The sequence below is a fragment of the Drosophila guanche genome, unplaced genomic scaffold (assembly GCF_900245975.1).
Source record: "Drosophila guanche unplaced genomic scaffold, DGUA_6, whole genome shotgun sequence".
In the NCBI taxonomy this organism is placed as follows: Eukaryota; Metazoa; Arthropoda; class Insecta; order Diptera; family Drosophilidae; genus Drosophila; species Drosophila guanche.
The window spans coordinates 12,840,227-12,862,187 of NW_022995743.1; the positions used below are offsets into that span (position 1 = coordinate 12,840,227).

The window sequence follows — 21,961 nt, forward strand, 5'->3', positions numbered from 1 at the left end:
TTTTGTGAGAGCATCCCGCAGATTCACTTTGTCTTATCGATATCGGCTTCCTTAGAGATGAGCCACTCACCATATAGTATATATAGTATACACTATACATATAGTATATATGGTATATATAAGTTAAAAGTGCAGTGCTGAGGGTCTTGGTAAGCTTGTTATATTACATCGAAAATAAAAATTGACGAATATCATGCACTGAATATTTATATACAGTATATTATATACGGTATATTTTGCACAAGAAAAAGTATACATCGGTATGTTTTTGACGGCCAGCTGGTTAATTTGCCTTTTAATCCACGGTCACACTGGTGCGCAGGCATCGAAATCGTTTTTTGCTGTAAAAATAGTAAGTTTATTTGATTTAACATGGTTTTCGGCAGTTCTAAATAGTTGCAAGACGAGCGAAAAGTGTGCCGCCGGTGAATTAAATTGAAGTTTTACATAGGCTTACACATTGGCTGCTAAATTTGTGGCGTGCAGTTTTTTGCAAAACGCCATGTTGGCCGCTTATACATAACCTCAACATCATACGAAATTATGTGGCGCTGTGATATTAAATATTAAAATATTGTCATTCCAGGTGCAGTGCAGACAAACCGGCTCGAGTAGAAACTAAACAATATGTCACGTTTCTTTGCCAACGGTTCCGACTCGGAATCCGAGTCCAGCGAGGAGGAGGTCCAAGCGCCAAACCTCAACAAAGCCTCCGCCTTTGTAAGTAGAAGAGGAAGCAAATTGTGGCAAAATCTTAATCATACCCACCCCCACCCCCTAGCAATTCAGCGATGATGAGGAGGAAGTCAAGCGCGTGGTTCGCTCCACCAAGGAGAAGCGTTACGAGAACTTAACCAGTATCATCAAGACCATCCGCAACCACAAGAAGATCAAGGATATACCCAATACCTTGAGCAGCTTTGAGGATCTGACGCGGGCCTACACAAAGGCCCTGCCCGTCATTTCGAAGGAGGAAAATGGCATTACGCCGCGTTTCTACATTCGCTGCTTGGCGGAACTGGAGGATTTCATCAACGAGATCTGGGAGGACCGCGAGGGCCGTAGGAATCTGTCCAAGAACAACACCAAGTCGTTGGGCACATTGCGCCAAAAGGTGCGCAAGTACATCAAGGACTTTGAGGAGGACTTGTCGCGCTTCCGCGAAGCACCCGACCAGGAGAGTGAAGCTGAAGACGAAGAGGCCCATGTGAGCGACGCGGGTGATGCAGCTGATGACAGCGATGTGGGATTCAAGAAGGAGCTGTCGGTGACCGCTCCCAAGCTCGCCAAATCTGCCCCTGCCAAGGTGGTACCCGCCGACGATGAGGACTCAGACGATTCCATTGATTGGGACTCTGATACGGAGAGTGAAACCGAGTCTTCCGAGGACGAGAACCAGTACCAGAATATGCGTGAGCGTTTCCTTAAGAGATCCACTGAGAAGGGAGAAGACAAGATAGGAGATGAGGAGAAGCGTAAGGATAAGCGCAAGGAGCAGAAGCTGAAGATCCGCAAGCGTGCCGAAGACGACGAAGATGGCGAATGGGAGACGGTTGTCAAGGGTCATGTCGTGGAGAAGCCCAAGATGTTTGAAAAGGACGCCGAGATCGATATTCCCTTGGTGCTGGCTAAGCTAGTGGAGATTATGTCGGCACGTGGCAAGAAGCGCACCGATCGTCGCCTCCAAATCGATCTGCTCTTCGAGCTGAGGGACATCTCCGATCAGCACAATCTGGGCGTTCCCGTCTCGGTGAAGATCCACTTCAACATAATCTCTGCCATTTTTGATTACAATCAAAAGATTTCCGAGCCCATGAAGATGGAGCACTGGGCCCTGCTGCTGGAGGTGATGCAGAGCATGATGAAGCTGCTTCTGGCCAATCCCGACATCAGCATAAGCGAGAGCGTCGCCGAGGAGCACGAGGAATACACAGTGGCTCCGTTCTACATCCGCGGTTGTCCATTGGCCGCCGTCGAGCGTCTGGATGACGAGTTCACCAAGCTGCTGAAGGAGTGCGATCCTCATTCGAACGATTATGTGTCCCGCTTGAAGGACGAGATGAACGTGGTGAAGACGATTGAGTTGGTCCTTCAGTACTTCGAGCAATGCGGCAACCCCAACGAGCGCTGCAGGATCTACTTGAGAAAGATCGAGCACTTGTACTACAAATTCGATCCGGAGGTGCTGAAGAAGAAGCGTGGCGAGGTGCCGGCCACCACAGCCACCTCGGTGGACGTGATGGATAAACTGTGCAAGTACATTTATGCCAAGGACGACACCGATCGTATCAGAACTCGAGCTATCCTGGCGCACATCTATCACCATGCCATGCACGACAATTGGTTCCAGGCGCGCGATCTGGTCCTCATGTCTCACCTGCAGGACAACATCGATGCCGCTGATCCCGCCACGCGCATCCTGTACAACCGCATGATGGCCAACTTGGGTCTGTGCGCCTTCCGTCAGGAGAATGTGAAGGATGCCCATCACTGTCTGGTGGACTTGATGGTCACCGGCAAGCCCAAGGAGCTTCTGGCTCAGGGCCTACTGCCACAACGTCAGCACGAACGCTCCGCTGAGCAGGAGAAGATTGAGAAACAGCGCCAGATGCCATTCCACATGCACATCAATCTGGAGCTGCTCGAGTGTGTGTATCTGGTGTCCGCCATGCTCCTGGAGATTCCCTACATCGCTGCGCACGAGTTCGATGCCCGCCGCCGCATGATCAGCAAGACGTTCTACCAGCAGTTGCGCTCCTCGGAGCGTCAGTCCCTGGTGGGTCCCCCTGAATCCATGAGGGAGCACGTGGTGGCCGCCGCCAAGGCGATGCGCTGTGGCAACTGGCAGGCCTGCGCCAACTTCATTGTCAACAAGAAAATGAACACCAAGGTGTGGGATCTGTTCTACGAGTCGGATCGCGTGCGTGAGATGCTTGTCAAGTTCATCAAGGAGGAGTCGCTGCGGACATACCTGTTCACCTACTCCAATGTCTACACTTCCATAAGCATACCATCCCTGGCTCAGATGTACGAGCTGCCCGTCCCGAAGGTCCACTCGATCATCAGCAAGATGATCATCAACGAGGAGCTGATGGCCAGCCTCGACGATCCCTCGGAAACTGTGGTCATGCATCGCTCGGAGCCCTCCCGCCTGCAGGCCCTGGCCATGCAGTTTGTCGACAAGGTGACCAACCTGGTGGACGTCAATGAGAAGGTCTTCGATATGAAGCAGGGCAACTTCTTCCAGCGCGGCAACATGGGCAATCGCGGAGACCGCGGCTACAATCGCAACCAGAACAACCAGGGCGGCAACTGGGGCGGCCAGCGACGGGACAATCGCAATCAGCGCAACCGCAACCAGCGTGGACATCACAAGAACCAACAACAGCAGCAACAACAGCAAGTCCAAACCATCGACGAGGAGTAGACGCGAAGCCGGCTATCCTCATCCTCTGTGGGCGAACAGAACAAATTTGTAACACTTCAAAACTATTAAAATGGAATGGTCATGGACAACTCTTGATGTTAGCTGCAGCCAGGCCTCCGATTCAGTTCTCCAACTGAGTCGGAGGTCTGCTCTAATCCGCCATCATTGCCTCTGTTGTTGTCAAGTCCCAAAAGAATTTGTTTTAGCGCTCATTAGTTAAAGAACCGTAATTGATAATAGCATTTTGTATCAGCCTGTAATGGATAACTTAAAAACCATAAAAAGAAAGAACGAAACGACGTGTTGGTGTGTTTTTAAAACCAAAGGCAAAGGAAATGGTTTATTGGAAATGTATTCAAAAGACAAACGAATAGAAAACCTTTCGACTGCGATTATTTAACTGCAGATATCGATGTGCGGTTCTGTTCCATCCCTAAAAACACACTCACATGCGTGTCGTAGTGTGACCGCAGTACACTCACATTTTTTTTCGACAATATTATTTAACATCTGTAAATTATAAGTTAAACTTTCAAAATGAACAGCATTGGCGAGGACTGCAATGAGCTGAAGAAACAGTATGACGCTTGCTTCAACGGTTGGTTCTCGGAGCGGTTTCTGAAGGGCCACACAGATGAATCTGCATGCGCTCCGATTTTCCGGGTCTATCAGGATTGTGTGAAGGTGGGTAGTTGGTACTATTTCATCACCTGATAACGTGTGTCCTGACCTTCGCCCTGTAGCGCGCCATGAGGGAGCAGAATATAGAGTTGCGGGAAATCGACACGGAGTACACCACGAATTCGGAGTACGAGAACACCGGCAGTTCCAGTGGGAAAAAGCAGAGCAAGAGTTGACCAATGACGCAAGTACCACAGCCTGTCTACGGATTTGATTCTGCAATCAGCCTTGAGGGGCAAAGCCTTGGCCATCAGCGCCCACGCAATCGCAGGGGTTCGGCCTAGGTCTCGGCCAGGTGCAAGGACAAGTGTGCGAACCAGAAGAAGCTCCTACAATAGCCCAAAAATTGATTATTAATTAAATAAAGTAGCATATATTAGTTAAAAATTAAGTTGAAAAGTATAAACCAGCCACAGTTGTTACATTTATGCATGAATTAAAGTTTGTACATACATATACATATACCGTGCCCCACCTTTCATAGGCTGCCTTATCTGATAAATTGGTCCATTGGGAATCCCAGAGTATGGTTGACTTGGACAAACAGGTCGAGTACTTCCCATGGGGGAAAGACCTAAATGCTGATAACAGCCTCATCAATGCATATAAAGAGCGTCTCTCACAGCTTCAGCTCACAATCAAAAGTTTCCTGCACAACAATCAATATGAAGCTGCTGCCAATACTCGTGATGATGGCTCTGGTCATCTGCGCAGCCTGCAAAAACCACGAGGACTTTGGAGGGCACAGGCCATGGGACTCGGAGCCTAGATCGCGTCCATCCAATCCCTACGCTTAACCGAAAACCGCAAAAATAAACATTTGATTGAAAACTTAACTATACACTATTTTCTGTATTTCATGAAGTCGAGCATTAAGCAATTGCCACGAGTGGTAAAGATTGGTAATAGCTTTGCCCGCCCGACATCAAGAGTGAATAAATGGTTTGAACTTATTAACTAGGACAACTGCCGCAATCGACTACAAACACGCAAGATACAAAATGTGTTTAGTTATGAACTGCTGCAGCAGACGATGGAACTTATAAATCTACTCAACTTTCTGCTTTACGATTAGGCGGGGAAAAATGCAATCCAGGCATTTACTTGCCACCCGCTGTGAATTTGGAGAGCTTCTCCAGAAGTCCGATGTAGGAGGTGTGTTCATGGGCAGTGGCCAGGTCGGACAGCTTCTCTGCGAACTCTTGGCTTATTCCCTTCTCTTCCAGGTAGTTCAAAAGCAAATCGTATAGATAGCCGTCCAAAACATCGCCAGCCACGGCATAGACTTTGTCGTTCCATTCGCCCTCAAATATGGACATTTCGTCAATGGAGAACACGTCGTCTGCAAAGGAACGCAAATCAATTATAGATTCTAATTATTAGGTTCAATTTCGTAGACGTACTGTACTCTCCCTCTTGGGCCTCGCCCTGAAGGTAGGAACACGTGAACGAGAGCGTGGTGCCGCTCTTAATGATATCCACCTCAAACTGGGGCTTGCTTCTCATTTCACCCAGCTCCGGCTTGTCCGCATTGGGATTGATCTCTGGCTCGTCCTCAGAGTCGACCGTATGGTTCACATTGAAGCTAATCACGACCTTCTCCTTGTCGGTCTCCTTGATGAGCTCCACTTCGCCGCCCACAATCTTCACGTTGAATCCATCCAGGGTGCTGGCAACGGTCTTTCCCTTCTGCACTTTGCGCTCGGCCACGATCTCCTCGGCCAGGCACTCCACCAGCTCTTTCTCAGCTATAGATAGACAATTTCATTACTTTTTGTCTCCCATTTCATCATCTCGCTTTTGAGGTTATGTAACATGCGGCATGTTTCACTCACTATCAGCTTTTCTTCAATTAAAACATACCTTTGGTGTGCACATTGCATCCACAGGTGCAACTAATGCTGGGTTTGTGGACATTCAAGACGGTTACATGATCATTTGATGCTCCCGTCACCGGCTTCTTTGTCATGTGCCACAGACTCCTAGTGAAGTCGCGCTTTCCCAGGGATCCAGTAGCCTTGGTGGCCATGCTGGCGAATCGCATTGTGGCTATCCTCAGGTTGTTCATATTGTTATATAATTATTACAGGGAAATCCTTTAAAATAGTCAATAATTGGTAAAATGTGCTAGGTTCAGTGTGACCGCGGGTTTATCGAATACTATCGAAATATACCTGACCCTCAAAAAAAAAACTATGAATATACCGAATCCGAGTCCATCGAACACACTTGAATCAATCATATTGCACGATTTTGATAGTCTGTTTAAAATTAATAGCTATTTAGGACTCTCATCCCTAAAACTATAATTTTAACCGATTGATGAATCAATTTTCTATAGTATGGAAGTATTGCTAAGATGTATTGTTTATTAAATACAGTAAATCTCATTGTGTTGTTAAATAAATGCAACAAAACTCACGCAAAAGAAATCGAAAAACTCGAATATCATCCCTGATTTCTTAGCGGTTAATTTAAAAACTTCGTTTATTCAATATTTTATGGAATAACAAATAAGAAATAATAACAATGCATTAGCCGTAGCTTAGGCAGACTCTTGAGCCTGAAGGTAGTTGAAAACAGTGCCCCGTTCCACAAATCGTTTGTCGTTCTCCTGGTCCGAGGATCCTTCGGTTTTCGACGAATCGCTTCTGTGTCCATAACCACCACCGCCAGGAGTCTTCATTGCAAATGTATCCTACCAGGGAGTCGATTAGAAAGAGAGCAGAAATTGAAATTTGCGAAACTCACCCCAGCATCCACATCGATGCACGTCTTTCCAGCCAGGGCGATCACTCTGCCGTCGCGCTTGATGATTAAATTTCGTCCGCTCTTTGCGGGCTCACCGCCAGCCAGCCCATAAGGCTGAAGGGTGCGGCGCTCTGTCAGGACGGACAATGTAACGGGCTTACGGAAGAGCAAGTCACGCTCCACGCCCTCTCCGCCATTAAATTGGCCGCGTCCACCAGAGCCGTCGGTGCGCAGGCAGAAGCGCTTCAGGATCATAGGGTAGCGAAGCTCCAAAATCTCTGGGTCGGTGATCCGCGTGTTCGTCATGTGCGTATGTACTCCGCCGGCGCCATGCCAGCCGGGACCGGCACCTGCACCTCCAGCTACGGTCTCATAGTAGCCCCAGGTCTCGTCTCCGATGGTGATGTTGTTCATGCAGCCCTGGGAGGCGCCACAGACGCGGAAGGCTTTCAGCACGGTGTCCACAATGCGCTGAGAGGTCTGGACATTGCCACCAACAACGGCGGCCCCTTCCGATGGATCCAGTATGGAGTTCTTGGGGATAATAACCTGAATAGGCGCCAGGCAACCTTGATTCAGGGGCACATCGTGGCCCACCATGCAGCGTAGGCAGTAGATCAGAGCCGAGAGCGTGATCGCCCGTGGGGCATTACAGTTGCCCCAGACCTCCACTCCGGAGCCAGTGAAGTCGCAGAGGGCCGAGCCCTGCTCCGCATCAATGGTAACCTTCAGAGTGATGGGCGAGCCATCGTCCATGAACTCCTGGGCTTGCAGCACCGTGGATCCAGTGCGAGCCAGCGAATCCCGCCCAATCTGACGTAGCATGTCGCGCACTGCTAGCTCGGCGTTCTTCTGGATGTGCGACATGTAGGCTTGGACCACATTCAGGCCATAGCTGTCGATGAGCTCCGACACCAGCTGGATGCCCTTGTGGTTTGCTGCGATTTGGGCCTTCAGATCGGACAGATTGTCACTTAGATTTCGGGTGCCCACGGCTCCCTTGGCTGCTGTGGGCGTGGTCAGGCGCTCGATAATCTGCTGCTCCTGGAACAGTCCACTCTCCACGATCAGGAATGACTTGAAAGCGGCACCCTCTTGTGCCAACGATGTGGAGTGCGGCGGCATGGATCCGGGCGTAATGCCACCTATATCTGCATGATGTCCACGCGAAGCAACAAAGAAAACTGGTCGTGACACACCCCTGCAGAGGTAAGGAGTTAAGTGGGGGAGTTCCGCAGATGCGATCAGAGACTACTCACTCGTAGAACACTGGGGTGATGACCGTCAAGTCGGGCAGATGCGACCCACCGGCGGACGGATGATTTGCCAGAATGACGTCGCCATTTTTCAGGGTCTCGCCGCGCACGCGCAGCTGGTACTGCACCGTCTCCTGCATGGCGCCCAGGTGAACCGGAATATGGGGTGCGTTGCTGACCAGTCCACCGTCCGGGCCGAAGAGCGCACAGGAGAAGTCCAGGCGCTCCTTGATGTTCGTCGAGATGGAGGTGCGCTGCAGCACACGTCCCATCTGCTCGGCAATGCTCATGAAGCGGTGGCTGAAGATGCTTAGGTGGACCGGATCTAGCTCTGCGTTGATGCCGTGCTTGCCACCCGTCTTCACATCCATTATCAGGTCTCCGAAGGCTGTCACCTGGACACCGCACTCTGGCTCCACGATAATAGTGGACAGCTGATCGATCAGCACTGCAGGTCCGGCTATCTGGTGGCCAGCCAAAAGGTTTCTGGTCAGGTAGATTGGCGCATCAAAGCTGCCTTGATCGAAGTGAATACGCGAAGTACCCTCAGCAGGGGGTGTGATCTCTGAGCTACGCTTGATCTCGGACTCGGGAGGCGTCTCGTTTTTGCCCATTCCACGAATACGGATGTCATCCACGATGATGCGCCTGTTCTGCAGCACGAAGCCAAACTCCGTGCGATAGCGCTCCAGGAAAGTGGCATGGAAGTCACCATAGGCTGACAAAAGAGGCGACTGAGCCGTCGAATCCTTTGCACCTGTCGGAGCACACATCAAGGCGCCATCGGTGCCCTCGTAGCGCAAATGGAGAAAGGGCTCCAGCTCGATTCTCCGGAATCCTTGGTCCGCCAGCTTGGCTCGACACTGCTGGGACAAGGCATCCAGTCGCTCCTTCAGCTGCTGGCCATTCCCATCGCTGAACTCCAAACCACTCGGTTCCTGCAACTCCTGGACAACGTCGGCCAGGGCCATGCCGTAGGCCGAGAGTATACCAGCGTACTTGTGGACAACAACCTGGAGCGGAGTCACTAGGGAGTCATAGTCTGCGTTTATATTTGCTCCATGAAAGGACTCACCTTGGCAATTCCCAGATTGCTGGCAATGGCGCAGGCGTGTTGTCCTCCGGCTCCACCGAAGCATGACAGCACATGGTTGGCCGTGTCCAAGCCACGCGACTGCGTCAGGGCACGAATGGGCCTACACATGGTCTCGTTGGCCACCCGAATGAATCCCAGAGCAACTTGCTCAACGCTCAGGTGCCTCTCATCTCCAGTGGCCTTCAAGTGGCTGTTGATCTCCGACTGCAGCTGGATGAACTTGCTCTTCGAGATCTCATAGTCCAGCGGCTCGCTCTCCGTCGGCCCAAAGATCTTGGGAAAGTATTGCGGCAGGATGCGTCCCAGAATCAGATTGGCATCCGTGACGGTGAGGGGACCTCCCTTCTTGTAGCAGGCGGGTCCAGGATGCGACCCCGCAGATTCTGGGCCCACGACAAAGATTCCGGAGCGGAAAAACAGCCGCGATCCTCCTCCCGCTGCCACAGTGTTTATGTCCAGCTGTGGCGCCTGAATCGTCACGCCCGCAGTTGTGCTCTCGATCACGTGCTCGTAGCTGTCCGCATACCTGGACACATCCGTTGAGGTTCCGCCCATGTCAAAGCCAATCAACGGCAGCTTAGTTTCCCGCGATCCGGTCAGGGCGTAGCCCACCACACCGCCAGCCGGGCCAGAGAGGATGGCGCGTGCTCCGCGGAAGTTCTCCATGTTTGTCAGCCCGCCATCGGACTGCATGAAAAGCACATCCACTCCATCCAGTTGGTTGTCAAAGCCAGATTTGAAGCTGTGGATGAAGGGAAGCGTCAATGAAGAAGAAGAATTGGGAATCAGCTGGAACATCGACGATCTCAGTGTGGCCGTTCTTTCGATACCATTGAATTCATAGTGTAGAAGGGTATATTGTGTGGTAGTTCCTGACTGGCAAATATAAGTCTAGAATAGGAACTACATATAACCGGATCTAGAGAACGATCCATTATATTGTGGATGTTGTGAAAGTTGAGTACACATGAAATGTTCTGTGCAGCAAAGAAATCGATCACGATGGTTTATTTTATGGTTTCCCAGTAATGGGTAACTTCTAGTCGTACCTTTAACTCCTGCTCACCCAAGTGTTGTGTTTATATTCTGAAAACAACTGTTGATTGTTTGGTTTTTGGACTGGGTGTTGTGGCTTTGTTATCTTTATGGAGTCTTAGCTGGTTTGTTTGAGTCCGAAAAAGAGCCGTCTCATCGACATAATTTACAAACCGAGATTAGGTGCACTCACCTCGCCAGGTAGCGGTCCACATGGGGCGTCAAATAGGCCTCCGCACAGGCCGTGTAGCCTCGGGCCACCACCCGACACATGGGCATGGCCTGGTGGGAGAGCGTCACATGACTGAAGCCCAGCTGGCGGGCGATGGCTCCGATCTCGAGCTCGTGCTCCGGACAAGCGTAGCTGTGGGCCAGCACAACGGCCACAGAGGACACGCCCTGTTCGCGGGCAGCTGTCAGGGAGGCACGCACCGCCTCCACATCCACGGGTTGCACCTCCAAGTACCTAGTGCTGGCCACACCCTCGAGCACCTTCCAGCTGTGATCTGGTGGAGGTTTCGTTATAGAGAGTGCGACCTAAATCCGACTGTAGACACTTACTCAGCTCACAGCGATCCGCCTGTTCGGGAACAATACGGCAATCGACTTCGACCACGGAATGGTAGAGATTCGCCGGCTTGCGGATGTTCAGGTCGAAGATTTTTGGTCTCGCCTGGTTGCCGATGTAGAGCAGATCCCTGAAGCCGCTGTTGACAACCAGCACCACGGGATCTCCCTTGCGCTCCAGAAGGGCATTCGTGGCCACCGTGGTGCCCATGCGCACCCACCCGATCTTGGAAGTGTCCACCAGCCCAGAGGCAGCCAGCTCCTGCCCCGTCTCCTCCTTCAGTATGCGGCGAATCCCCTCCCTGGGAGCATCACTGTACCGCTCTGGGTCCTCCGACAACAGCTTCATGGTGCGCACCTTGCCGCCCGGACAGATGCATAGCACATCGGTGAAGGTGCCGCCGCGATCAATGGCGAAACAATACTTATTCCCACTTGTTGGATCAGCCATTTCCACTGATAAAAAATATGCGTCGCTCGTGTGCTTGGTTGAAGAGACTTTCCGAAAAGCGCGAGCGGAGAACACTGTATGCCGAGCAGGTAGATCGTGCGATTCATATACTCGTACGCCACGAATAAAAGCTCCCTAACAAAAAGCTCTCTTGCTCGAAACCAACAAATCTAATCTCATTCTACTTTCCAGCAGAATAATCATCTCTTGTGGTGACTCTCTGGGCTTTGCATCTATTTTATATCACAGATAAATTGGATTACATCAAGTTTTGAGATTTTCCTGCTTGATTGAACTTCCCCTTTGACTGAAGCTATGCCAATTTGCAATTGCCGTAAAGATACGCACAGACCAGACCGACTCTCCAATCATTTTCTTGACGACTCCGCAACACATAAATATACATATATGTACATACATATGTATGTACATGTATGCAAATGCATGTTTTATCTTTGCTTTACTTCGCAGCAATGAATTTTGATGACTTATTAAACGAGGCCATAAAGTGCCCATGCCCATGCCTTTTGTCGACTCATTGGTACCAGAGCCTGTGGGCCCAATTGCTCGCCAAAGTCGGCCATATCAATAGCGGGCTCCCAGAGGTGCATTTCAGATTGTTTTTCGTCGCGTTATGACCCCTAATGTGCACAATGTCCGGGGGCTGTCCGGGTGACAGTGGCGGCAGTTTATGTGCGAACATTGATGTGACTTTTACGGCCGTTCCTGTTCTACACGCTGGAAACACAATCGATATCGAATTGCCTAGCATTTCTCGTAAATATGGAACGCCTCAAAAACATGAACTGGAAATGGAAGTGGAATGAAGAGGATAACGGAAATGGGCCACACAAGAGCGAAGAAATGAAAACCGATAACGAACGGTGGCTGGAGTACTTTGCTGCGCTTCTGCATGTCTGGCCCTTCGAGGAGCTCTGCTCCAAACTGGAAACGGACCCCTACCTGGTGAGAGGCAACAGCATCTGAGTGGAATAAACCAAAACTCATCCGTACTCATCCCCTGCAGGGACTAAGCGAAGAAGTGGCGGAGCAGCGTCTGTCCCGAAACGGAAAAAACAAATTTTCTTTGACTGCCCAGCAGAAGTCGCCGTTGTGGAAACTCCTTGACAACTGTTTCTGCTGCTGGGCGATCATCATCCTGCTGGTTGCGACGAGCTGCTTCATCCTGCACCACGTTGAGTGCAAGCAGCAACCGAATACGAACGTCGACCCAGAGTACCTACTAGCGGGAGTCTTTCTACTTCTCATTTTGCTGATTTCGGCAGTGTTCATCCTTATGCAGCGGAACGACGAATCTTCGGTGGTCAGGGCATTCGAGGAGCTGATGCCGATGTACTGCACGGTAATACGGGACGGCGAGAAGCAAGTCATCCTCTCCGAGAACGTGGTTCAAGGGGATGTTCTGGTGATCTCGTACGGACAGCGACTGGCAGCCGATTTGCGCTTCTTCAGCTCCATCGGCCTGGAGCTGAACAATGTGGCGCTCACAGGGCTCTCCCGTCCTGTGGATATCAATCACCAAATGAGGGAAGGGCTGCCCAAGCCACTCCGAAGCAGTAGTCTCAGTAGCTTGACAGGCGACTCCCCTTCAACTGTATTGTGAATATAGTATAAAATAGATTAAGTGAGAAATGAGCTACCGAACTGTGTCCAAGTGGAAATCTGGAAATGTCGGCTTCGGCTGCAGTTACGCTACGCAGGGCTGCGGTCTGGGCGTGGCCATTGCCTGTGGTGATGCCTCAGAGGTTGGGGTCCTGGCCCGCCTCAGCATGGAACCACGTCCGCCTAGCCGCGTGGGAAAGCATCTTAAGCAGGTTGGTTGAAGGTTCATAACCTTTCGATAAGTCTCTCTGCTCATTCTCACCAAATAGGTATCCTACTACGCTGTCTTGGTGGGGATTTATCTGTTCTTCGTGTTGCTGTGCACCGTATCGGTGCAGTCCATGGTTATCACATCCCAAGTGAACACTAGCCTGGCGATTGCCCTGATCCCAATCTTCTTGCCCTGCCTCCTCTACTTGGGATTGGTGCGGACGAAGAGGATTCTGCTGGAGAAGCAGTGCCATGTGCGGAACCTGGAGGCTGTCAGCACTTTGGGGCTGTCCACAGTGATCTGCACGGACATGAGCGGCACAATGACCATGCAGCAGATGCGGGTGTCGGAGATATTCGTGGATGCGGACCTGCTGCGCGTGGAGAGCCTGAACAAAGACGAGTTGGGGCCGCGCTTCATAGAGCTCATACGATCCTCGGTGCTGTGCAACGATGCAATATTCTGTCCGGGCTCGATCCGCGTGCCCAGAGAGAAGAAGACCATTTATGGGAGCGACTATGACAGAGCGCTGCTCAAGTTCAGTCTCCCCTTCATTCCCAACATCAACGAGCTGCGGAGCGACCATGAGAAGGTGGCCAACATGAGCTACAGCAGCATCGACCGCGTACAGGTGACGGTGCACAAGATTCTAAACGAGAACGACCGCCCGCGCCACATCCTTCTGATGAAGGGCTACGCTGATGTGGTACTCCGGCACTGCACAACCTACTCGGTGGGTGACGAGGAGCTCCTGCTGGACGAGCCGCTCAAGCAAACCATTGGGGATCTGGCCAACCGACTGATGGAAGCGGGACGGCATGTTCGCGCCTTCGCCTACAAGGAGATCCTCTCTGAGGTGGAGCGGCGACGCTTTTCCCAAGTGAACATTGGCCGGGACAGGACTCCAGGCAGGTACAGGGATTTCCTGGCCGTGAATACCTTTGCGCTGAGATTCCTTGGCCTGATTGCCGCTTACGATCCGCCCCGGCCCAACACCGCCAATGCCGTGTCCAAGTGCCGCTCCGCTGGCATTAAGCTGGTGCTGGTTACCCACCACAAGGCCATCTTTGCCCGTGCTCTGGCCTTGAGCGTGGGCATCATTGCACCGCCCAGGGAGACCGACGACTCGTCGACGAAGCGCCACCAGGTCAGTGCTGCTGTCGTCAGCATGGATGAGTTCGTGGAACAGGAAATGCATCACCAGCGGTGGAAGGTGGAGCAGCTGCTGCTCGCCCACGCCGACTTGGTGTTCGCGAGGGTGAGCGTGGAGCAGCACATTATGATAGTTGAGGCCTGCCAGCGGCTGGGTGCCATCGTCACTGTCATGGGATTCTCCGTGCTCGACACACCCGCCCTGCGTCGCGCCCATGTGGCTGTGGCCCCGGATGCCTGTACGCTGACGAGCGAGGCCAGCGCCGACATTCAGCTGCAGGAGAGAAGCTTCTCTAAGCTGATGGCTGCCGTCGCGGTGAGCCGCCTGATGTTCGAGAACACAAAGAAGTCAATTGCCTACTGCCTGGCCACCAACACGGCTCTGTTGCTTGTGCACTTGGCGTTTTTTCTGCTCCAGATTCCCATCCGCATTTTCGTCCTGCAAGTGTTTATCTTAGCGGTCTTCGTGAACTTGGTGAGCAGAATCCTCTGAGAATGCGAGTCCTATGATTCAACAGACTCTCTCCTACACAGCTGCCTGGTCTGAGCCTGCTCTACGAGGGCGCCGAGGAGAAGCTGATGAAGCAGAAGCCGAAGATCTTCGATGACTTCCTGCTGAATCGTCGGCAAGTATTGCTACTTGTTAGCGTTTCATTGTATCCTTTTATATCCCGCGTTTAGCTTGCTCTTTGTGTCCTGCATCCTGGTGGGTGTCATCGAGGCGGCGGCCGTCTTTATCATGTACTTCGTGTTCATGGCCCGCAACGGCTTCCAGCCCAGAACTTTGGTGGGCCTCAACTTCAAGTGGTATGATGAAAGCGTCGCAGTCATAACTGATTCGTATGGCCAGGAATGGGTAGGAATGCAGTTCCCCTGCAGGCTTCCATCATTCACGATATTTCCCGCAGAGTCCAGAGTTGCGACAGCGGCTGGACTGTCAAGTGTCTACACTTTGCCTGATGACCCTCGCTGCGATGCAGTGCACCAATTTAATGTTGACCCGGACCGGACGTGCCAACCTGCTAAGCCACGGATTTTCCAACGTTTACGCGAATCTGTCCATTGTCTATTTGATTTTCCTTTGCGTGCTGCTGCCCCACGTGGATTTTCCCCGCTGCCTGCGCCTCATGGGGGGCGTAGAGTGCGTTTGTCTTCCCTCCTCCAGCCTCCAGCTGCCTCATTGTCTCTCTCTCTCTCTCTCTCTCTCTTTTCTTCAGATTGGTTTTCTTCTGGTGTTACATCTGGCCTTTGGCTACGTTGCTGGCATTCCTCGAAACTGCCCGGCGATACCTGCTCAGGCGGTTCCCTGGCAGCTGGCTGGAACTCGAAACTTTTTACTAAATGGAGCAGCGTCTAGGATGACTTTATTTAGGAGCAAAAAAACAAGCAACTAGAATGTGTGTTGGCACTTTGAATGTTTCGTTAAATGATAATTAAATATTCTTCAACAGAATGAACGTACTGGTTCTTCAATTAAAACTCTTTTGGGTTTTTATTTTTAAAATATTGCAATTTATTTGTGAATAGCTCGAAGCTGTGTGGTGGTTGGTTGTTGGTGTTGTTGGAATTGGCTGCAACTCCACTCACATTGAGTGGTTTGCCTGTGCCGTTTAAGACTTTGTTTAATTATTTATTATTATTTCAAGTTGCATAATAGACATCTACACGTAATGGCATGTGGATAGGATATGAGAGTAGAGGACCTTACACGGATTTACTTTCTTTCATTCAACATCAATAATTTACTGTATTTTGTTGTTTAACGTTTATTTTACGCTTTGTAAATATTCATTTCATTGCGCTTCGCTTCGCTTCCTTTTGATTAAACTTTTGTGAACATTTATCGATTAATGCTTGTTTGTTTGCTATTATTGTATATCGGTTATCGCTATGTATGTACTGTGTGTTGTGCCCCTCCTTGCTCTCGTCCAAGTGTAAGTCTCTAGCTGTGGAGTTCCGGGAAACAGGGTAATATCTCTTAAAGTGCAACATAGAAACGATTCCGATCAAATTCCCTTATGGAGTGTGACTATCAATTCATTATCAAAGACTCTATTCCGGAGCATCGGAGCCAGGTGCGGGTAATGGGAGAATCCAGACCAAAGATCTAACCGTTTTGTTTACCATCTTCATGTATTTGGTTCTATATATGTATGTACTATCTGAACAAAATATAAATCTCTAGGTATGTGATGTGCTTTCGATGTGCTGAAACATTCCGTTCTTGATCTGAAACCGAACTATCTATCATTTGTATCTAGCATCTGGATTTAATCTGCACAAAAGCTCTGGGGCTGAATGGGTCTACACTACCATTATTCAATCAATCAATCATCAATCAATCAGGCAAAGTAAGCTGAAGGCGGTGGGATCTCTCTGATCGGGGCTCTGTCTCTCTGTTTGTCTACTCCATCTGAAAGCTTACGGTTTTTCTTTTCTATCTTTGACTTTGTCTTCGTTTTCGTTTTCGTTTTCGTTTTGCTGTTAAAACTCTTTAAAATTATTATCTCATTAATTTAGTAGTTTTGTTCGGTTTAATCTTAGTTTATGTATATATTTAAGCACATACACACATACATATAGTTGCACATATATATATATATATATAAATATTTTTGTACATGCATGCATGTGTGTGTTTGTTTGCTTGTATTGTATATAAGTATTTATGTATGGTACTTGTGTGTTCGGTACTCGAATTCGCAATCGCATTCGTATTTTTGTGTGTATATATTTAGTTAAAGTAATTTGTTTAAAGTAATTGCGTTTACATTTTATTTCTATTGAAGTTGCTCTCTTTTTAATTTGACACTAACTTTAGGTTTCAATTTGTTTTAAACTTTATTCCATTAAATTTAACATTTTTGTTGTTTGGATTTTGTTTTTTTAGTTTTTTGGTTTTTTGGTTTTTTGGTTTTTGTTTTCTTCTGTGGAAATAAAACATCGCATTGAAAATATTCGCTCCGTTTATTATCAGTAAAAAATAAAATCGTGTGGCACGAGCACGAGTGTCCACTGTAGACGCGACACATCTCGTTCGTATAAGTTCACAGTTAGTCCCTAAAGATCGGTCATAACCCGGACCCGGGTGCGGGTCATTCGTGTACGTGGGGGTATACGTACATTAATGGCTAGCAGGGTTGGCGGAGGGGGGCATCCATATCCATCCTCAAGATCTCTTTAAAAGAAGGAGGCGGGGCACAGCGAAGGCGGTCGGGATGGACTGGTACCGTGGTCAGCCGTGGGCAGCCGCAGCTGTAGGAGGTCAATGGGTTAGACGCCTTGGGCGAGACTCTCCTTGGACAGCGCCAGGAGGGGCTGGTGCTGGTCCACGGCCTGGTGGTGCGGAATGATGAAGGGCGATGCCAGCATCTGCAAGGGCCTGCAAGCGGGGGATTACATTCGATAGGGGGAACACACAGGAAAGGGTCGTGGAAGGCTGGCAGGGGGGCGGGAGGAGGGAGGAGGGAGGAGGGGATGGTGCACTCACTCTGCATAGCTGGATGCTGTCACCACCGGCTGTCGCACCGAGTGCAATGCCTGCGAGTTCTTGGCCCTGGCCAGCAGACTCATCACCGTGCGCTTGGTGGGATTCATGCCAGTGCGGGGAACGCCCAGCAACGGGCGCTTACGTCCCAAGCCTCCACCTGCCAAGAGCCGATTCGGGATTAGCCTTGCGGGTAACGGAACGCTGGAGCTGGCCACTCACCTATGTTGATGGTCTTGACGTTGCGCAGTGCGGGATGGAGCAGGGCGGAACCGGGCGGCTCAAGCAGCGTCAGTGTGGATGCGGCTGCCTCCCCGTCGCCACAGCTGGGCAGCTGGAGGGCCGCGGCGCTGGCCTGGGTGGTCGGCAGACCGGCCATGGTTGCCCCCACCCCGGCCGCCGGCTTCAGGAGTCCTCCGATTCCGGCGGCTGTCAGCTGGTGCTGCAGCGCCACTGCCATGGCTGTCGTGTGCACTGTGGATGAATGCAGATAGGGGGAGGGTGTGGTGTGGGGTGGCGTGAGTGACAGGCAGACAGCTTGAAGATTACTGAAAGGAAGCAATTGGCATGGGATGAGGAGCAGAGGACCCAGGCTGGGTCCCCAATCGGAAACAATAATTTCCTATTATTCATCCCAATACCAGGAGCAATTGTTGCTGCAGTCCGGACTTACGTGCCGCTGCCGCTGCCGGGGTGGCCTGCCCGGACAGATGCTCCCCGCAGGCTGCCGCTGCCGCTGCACTGGCTCCGCCGTGGGCCTGCTGCAGGAGCTGGTGGAAGTGCGACGGTTGAGCATGGGCGTGGGTGTGGGCGTGGGCGTGGGCGTGGCTGTGAGGATGGCCGTGGTGGTGATGATGATGGTGGTGCTGCTGCTGCTGCTGCTGCTGCTGCTGCTGATGCTGTGGATGGGCGTGGGCGTGGGCATGGCTGTGTGCATGCTCGGTGGTGGTCGTGATGCTGATGCTGCCGCAGGCCGGGGAGCAGTCGAGCTTATCGGGCGAGAGGCAGTCCATGCCACTGATGTCATTGTCCGATTTGTCATCGTTCGATGTGTCCATGTCCGCCAGGCCACCGGCCAGCCCCCGGCAAGTGCTGACGCTCGGATTGGGATTCGTGCCCGTGCCCGTGCCCGTGCCCGTACTGTTGCTGGTGGTGGGGCTCTGGGAGTCGTCCAGCTGTGTGGCCAGTCCTGGCGTGGACGTGAGCGCTTGCATCTCCCACATCTGCTCCTGGCGAATGTCATCGTGGTAGTCCTGCGGGGCAAAGAAGTTTTTCCAAATGAAAGTGGCACTGGGATTAGCCATGGAGCACACCTCAGTCGAGCAATTAAATTTAATTCTCTCTTTTCTCTCTCTCTCTCTCTCTCTCTCTCTCTGTGGCAATCTCTTTGGTAGTCTGGCACTGTCTCTCGTAATAAATGCGAATTTTATTGGATGTCAATTAAAAGTTTTCCGAGTGCCACCCGGACACAGCCCCACCTTCAGGCCTGCCCGCAGGATGCGTGCGCGTCGAGGCAGACGCACATATCTGGGAGTGCTTAACGCAATTAAATGGGTGGCAGCTGCAGCTGCAGGTGCTGGTGCTGGCCACCTTTGGGATACACACCCAGAGGTGGGAGTCGTGCCGGGTGGATGGCTACACATTCCATTAACCAGTTCACTTGCTTATGAGTATCTCTAGATTTAGCACCGAATCGGTTGCACCATGCAACGAGTCTCTACACTGTATCACACTCCCCCAAGCCACTCCCCAAAGAACTGTCACACACGGCAACATTTTATGGGTCTCCGACTCCAAATGCCCCACTCTCGGCGCACATAAATCGCGATTGCAGATGCCATAAACAATTTCCAGCCAGGTGACTGAGGCTTAAATATGTCGCAGATGAGATTTTTCTAGACACTCCACAGTCCACAGTCCACAGTCCTGTCCCCCCTCTGTCACACACACACACACCTCGAAGGATATGCCAGCAATTTATCTAAATTGAAACAGTTTCTCTTTGGCTTTGTTTCTCTTTTTGCCCCTCTTTTTGAAGATATGAAATAATTTCTATGCAAATTTTCATCGTGTGTAATCAGATCGGAATAACTCAGGGGAAGGGACGGCAGGAGAGTGTTTTTTATGGTGCCGACAGCTGCCAGTCAAAGGTTGCCCAGGATGTCAATATATTAGATTACCCTCAACCACAAGACACTCCACACTCAGATTCACATTCCCATGCAGATGCTGGCACGATGCTTGAGCCTTGACTCAAGGCAATGTCAGAGCTTAGTCATGTGCGAGGTGAGAATTGAATTTTGAGGGAGCAAGCATATGTGCATAGATCAAAGCATGAGATTAGCGAACAGACACACACAATTATAAACAATGACAGGACACTTTCAGGGCAAAGTGTCCCATAGATCTCTGCTATCTCAGTGGATATGCACATCCTTGGGATGTGCATTATTATGGAGTACTCCTCGCAGTAGGAGGGTGGAGAATTGCTGAAAATGATGATCCAACGTGGTGACACTTGTATGTACATATTTACATTTAAAATTCCCTTTTAAATTTTATTACTCAGGCCCAGTTAAGATACGAAATAGAAATTAATGATGCCTCGTACAACCACTTGTGTACTGCTCATTAGGAATTCTCTGATAAATTATGCTGTAGGTTCTATAGATGCATCTGGGCAAATGCCTGTGCAACTGCAAAACTTCTTGGATAAATGTCCGTGGGTCCATTTTAAATTGCAGCATGTCCACCTACCGATGTGCATCTTAAAGAAGATATAAATATAATATGCGCTCCCTCGGCAGGCAAGTGAGGATGATGCCCTGAACGTGGCCTGCTGGATATAGATAGTAAACGGTGAACATTGGTGTCTCAAGTGGAGCTGGTGGCGAGGGGGGGAGGGTGAGGGCGATGGCGATGGCGTGTCGAGAGCCACACAATGGACGGTGCAAGATGCCAGCCAAGTTTGTGCAACGCGTGCCACTAGGCAGGGGAGTGGTCCAGGCAGCCGGCACCAAGCGGGGCAGGAAGTGGGCTGGTGGGGTGGCAAATGTAATTACAGCACAATGCAATTTAGTCAGTAAGAGAAGGAGAGCGCAGAGCACAGAGACAGCGAGACAAAGTGAGAGTGGGACGGCAACTCGCTGCATGGCAGGAAAAGAACACGAGAACACGGAAGCTGTAGTCGATAACGAGAGCAACCTTGGAGCAGTGCTGCTCCTCCGGCATTCTGCATCCTGCTTTCTGGGCAAAGCATCTTTGCCATAACATAAAGTCCTCGTGCTCGACAAAACTTTAAGATGTTCCCTCCCCAGGGGTGACTGGGGAAACTTAAATCATTAATGGGGCATTACAGACAAACACAGGAGAAAGGCCAGAGAAAGTACTTACCGGAACCAGAAACCGACGCACTTCCGCCAGGGCATAGGCGATGCGGGCATGAGCCTCGGCCGGGGCGGCGAACGTAGATATTTCCACGTGCAGGTCCTCGAAGAGGTGGGCATACCGATTGTCGCCGCTGGCGCGCAGCTCCTCCTCCTTTCGCCGGTCCCGCATCGAGCCGCGGCCCAGCACGGCCATCTTGCACATGGTGTCCTCCTGGAGGCGCTTCATCGAGTTTCCCTTGGGTCCCAGCAGCTTGCCCACGAAATTGAACTGCAAAATAAACGGCATGTGCCACTGGTATCAGCAATCAGAGTGCGCTCCACCCACTCCATTGCCATGGACATGGACTCACCTTGGGGTGATCTCTCACAGGCACGGCCACTTTGACGGCCACCTTCACGGGCTTATCGCGCGTAATGTCCAGCATTTTGAGTTTATCTGTGCAATGGAAGGAAGCGCAATTAACTTTCATGACAAGAGAATCTATGCCCGACCCAACTTTCTGCAAGAATGTGGGTCCGCCCACATAAGCATATAAAGTTCATGGGGATTATCCCGCACGGAACTGACTTGTCAGCTCTCTACTACCCGGAGACATCGCTGAGACATTTGCAAACATTTGTCGAAACCTTTAAGACAGCGCTAACCCGACCAGAGATGGATCCCCATACATCCCTGCTCCTGGTCGGCTACTCTGGTCTTTGTATTTTTGTTTCTCTCAGTTTCAACTGTTTGTAACTAATTAAGCAAAATGCTTCTGCACACCCACAAGGCAGTGGGGGGGGGGGGGGGGGGGGGGGAGGGAGGTGGACTTTGTTGTTGCTACACACTAGTAGA

General features: G+C 50.8%; 8 protein-coding genes across 8 annotated transcripts in view; 5 read left to right on the plus strand and 3 right to left on the minus strand.

Annotated features, from left to right (window-relative positions):
* Nucleotides 1-222: 222 nt before the first annotated feature.
* LOC117591821 (eukaryotic translation initiation factor 3 subunit C) lies at nucleotides 223-3,726 on the plus strand. The gene is made up of 3 exons (XM_034285158.1): nucleotides 223-352; nucleotides 587-720; nucleotides 782-3,726. The coding sequence occupies exons 2-3, from the start codon at nucleotides 628-630 to the stop codon at nucleotides 3,425-3,427; spliced, it is 2,739 nt and encodes a 912-aa protein (XP_034141049.1). The 5' UTR covers nucleotides 223-352; nucleotides 587-627; the 3' UTR covers nucleotides 3,428-3,726.
* A 152-nt stretch (nucleotides 3,727-3,878) lies between these two features.
* LOC117591824 (TP53-regulated inhibitor of apoptosis 1-like) lies at nucleotides 3,879-4,567 on the plus strand. The gene is made up of 2 exons (XM_034285161.1): nucleotides 3,879-4,111; nucleotides 4,171-4,567. Exons 1-2 carry the CDS (start codon nucleotides 3,965-3,967, stop codon nucleotides 4,282-4,284), a joined length of 261 nt encoding a protein of 86 aa, XP_034141052.1. The 5' UTR covers nucleotides 3,879-3,964; the 3' UTR covers nucleotides 4,285-4,567.
* Nucleotides 4,568-4,696: 129 nt separating this feature from the next.
* LOC117591825 lies at nucleotides 4,697-4,944 on the plus strand. The gene has a single exon (XM_034285163.1). It carries the CDS (start codon nucleotides 4,708-4,710, stop codon nucleotides 4,903-4,905), a length of 198 nt encoding a protein of 65 aa, XP_034141054.1. The 5' UTR covers nucleotides 4,697-4,707; the 3' UTR covers nucleotides 4,906-4,944.
* On the minus strand, nucleotides 4,941-6,260 carry LOC117591823 (complement component 1 Q subcomponent-binding protein, mitochondrial). Its single transcript, XM_034285160.1, has 3 exons — nucleotides 5,972-6,260; nucleotides 5,512-5,856; nucleotides 4,941-5,450 (listed from the first exon to the last, which is right to left on the minus strand). Exons 1-3 carry the CDS (start codon nucleotides 6,174-6,176, stop codon nucleotides 5,209-5,211), a joined length of 792 nt encoding a protein of 263 aa, XP_034141051.1. The 5' UTR covers nucleotides 6,177-6,260; the 3' UTR covers nucleotides 4,941-5,208.
* Nucleotides 6,261-6,577: 317 nt separating this feature from the next.
* On the minus strand, nucleotides 6,578-11,324 carry LOC117591820 (5-oxoprolinase). Its single transcript, XM_034285157.1, has 6 exons — nucleotides 10,808-11,324; nucleotides 10,440-10,752; nucleotides 9,191-9,953; nucleotides 8,119-9,128; nucleotides 6,860-8,060; nucleotides 6,578-6,806 (listed from the first exon to the last, which is right to left on the minus strand). The coding sequence occupies exons 1-6, from the start codon at nucleotides 11,262-11,264 to the stop codon at nucleotides 6,654-6,656; spliced, it is 3,897 nt and encodes a 1,298-aa protein (XP_034141048.1). The 5' UTR covers nucleotides 11,265-11,324; the 3' UTR covers nucleotides 6,578-6,653.
* Nucleotides 11,325-11,786: 462 nt separating this feature from the next.
* LOC117592031 (sodium/potassium-transporting ATPase subunit alpha-A) lies at nucleotides 11,787-12,908 on the plus strand. The gene is made up of 2 exons (XM_034285489.1): nucleotides 11,787-12,230; nucleotides 12,292-12,908. Exons 1-2 carry the CDS (start codon nucleotides 12,048-12,050, stop codon nucleotides 12,886-12,888), a joined length of 780 nt encoding a protein of 259 aa, XP_034141380.1. The 5' UTR covers nucleotides 11,787-12,047; the 3' UTR covers nucleotides 12,889-12,908.
* Nucleotides 12,902-15,618, plus strand: LOC117592032 (sodium/potassium-transporting ATPase subunit alpha). The gene is made up of 6 exons (XM_034285490.1): nucleotides 12,902-13,099; nucleotides 13,157-14,725; nucleotides 14,785-14,876; nucleotides 14,932-15,106; nucleotides 15,159-15,391; nucleotides 15,468-15,618. Exons 1-6 carry the CDS (start codon nucleotides 12,917-12,919, stop codon nucleotides 15,589-15,591), a joined length of 2,376 nt encoding a protein of 791 aa, XP_034141381.1. The 5' UTR covers nucleotides 12,902-12,916; the 3' UTR covers nucleotides 15,592-15,618.
* A 1,516-nt stretch (nucleotides 15,619-17,134) lies between these two features.
* Nucleotides 17,135-21,961, minus strand: part of LOC117590857 (homeobox protein abdominal-A) — a 15,129-nt gene continuing 10,302 nt past the window's right edge. The window contains exons 3-8 of the mRNA XM_034283861.1: nucleotides 21,477-21,562; nucleotides 21,131-21,394; nucleotides 18,411-18,990; nucleotides 17,960-18,211; nucleotides 17,741-17,897; nucleotides 17,135-17,632 (exon numbers count right to left, since the gene is read on the minus strand). Of these exons, the coding sequence (XP_034139752.1) occupies nucleotides 17,524-17,632; nucleotides 17,741-17,897; nucleotides 17,960-18,211; nucleotides 18,411-18,990; nucleotides 21,131-21,394; nucleotides 21,477-21,562 (1,448 nt within the window). The 3' untranslated portion in view covers nucleotides 17,135-17,523. The remainder of the gene's footprint in view (nucleotides 17,633-17,740; nucleotides 17,898-17,959; nucleotides 18,212-18,410; nucleotides 18,991-21,130; nucleotides 21,395-21,476; nucleotides 21,563-21,961) is intronic.

Bases quoted from the DNA above. Each gene is read 5' to 3' on its own strand.
- LOC117591821 (XM_034285158.1), top strand. From the start codon at position 628: ATGTCACGTTTCTTTGCCAACGGTTCCGACTCGGAATCCGAGTCCAGC. The intron at 721-781 runs GTAAGTAGAAGA...CCCACCCCCTAG, and splicing joins TCAACAAAGCCTCCGCCTTT to CAATTCAGCGATGATGAGGA.
- LOC117591824 (XM_034285161.1), top strand. From the start codon at position 3,965: ATGAACAGCATTGGCGAGGACTGCAATGAGCTGAAGAAACAGTATGAC. The intron at 4,112-4,170 runs GTGGGTAGTTGG...TTCGCCCTGTAG, and splicing joins TCTATCAGGATTGTGTGAAG to CGCGCCATGAGGGAGCAGAA.
- LOC117591825 (XM_034285163.1), top strand. From the start codon at position 4,708: ATGCATATAAAGAGCGTCTCTCACAGCTTCAGCTCACAATCAAAAGTT.
- LOC117591823 (XM_034285160.1), bottom strand. From the start codon at position 6,176: ATGAACAACCTGAGGATAGCCACAATGCGATTCGCCAGCATGGCCACC. The intron at 5,857-5,971 runs GTATGTTTTAAT...GTCTATCTATAG, and splicing joins ATGCAATGTGCACACCAAAG to CTGAGAAAGAGCTGGTGGAG. The intron at 5,451-5,511 runs GTACGTCTACGA...GTTCCTTTGCAG, and splicing joins GGCCCAAGAGGGAGAGTACA to ACGACGTGTTCTCCATTGAC.
- LOC117591820 (XM_034285157.1), bottom strand. From the start codon at position 11,264: ATGGCTGATCCAACAAGTGGGAATAAGTATTGTTTCGCCATTGATCGC. The intron at 10,753-10,807 runs GTAAGTGTCTAC...AACCTCCACCAG, and splicing joins GGCGGATCGCTGTGAGCTGA to ATCACAGCTGGAAGGTGCTC. The intron at 9,954-10,439 runs GTGAGTGCACCT...CTTCATCCACAG, and splicing joins GTGGACCGCTACCTGGCGAG to CTTCAAATCTGGCTTTGACA.
- LOC117592031 (XM_034285489.1), top strand. From the start codon at position 12,048: ATGGAACGCCTCAAAAACATGAACTGGAAATGGAAGTGGAATGAAGAG. The intron at 12,231-12,291 runs GTGAGAGGCAAC...CATCCCCTGCAG, and splicing joins TGGAAACGGACCCCTACCTG to GGACTAAGCGAAGAAGTGGC.
- LOC117592032 (XM_034285490.1), top strand. From the start codon at position 12,917: ATGAGCTACCGAACTGTGTCCAAGTGGAAATCTGGAAATGTCGGCTTC. The intron at 13,100-13,156 runs GTTGGTTGAAGG...CTCACCAAATAG, and splicing joins TGGGAAAGCATCTTAAGCAG to GTATCCTACTACGCTGTCTT. The intron at 14,877-14,931 runs GCAAGTATTGCT...TCCCGCGTTTAG, and splicing joins GACTTCCTGCTGAATCGTCG to CTTGCTCTTTGTGTCCTGCA.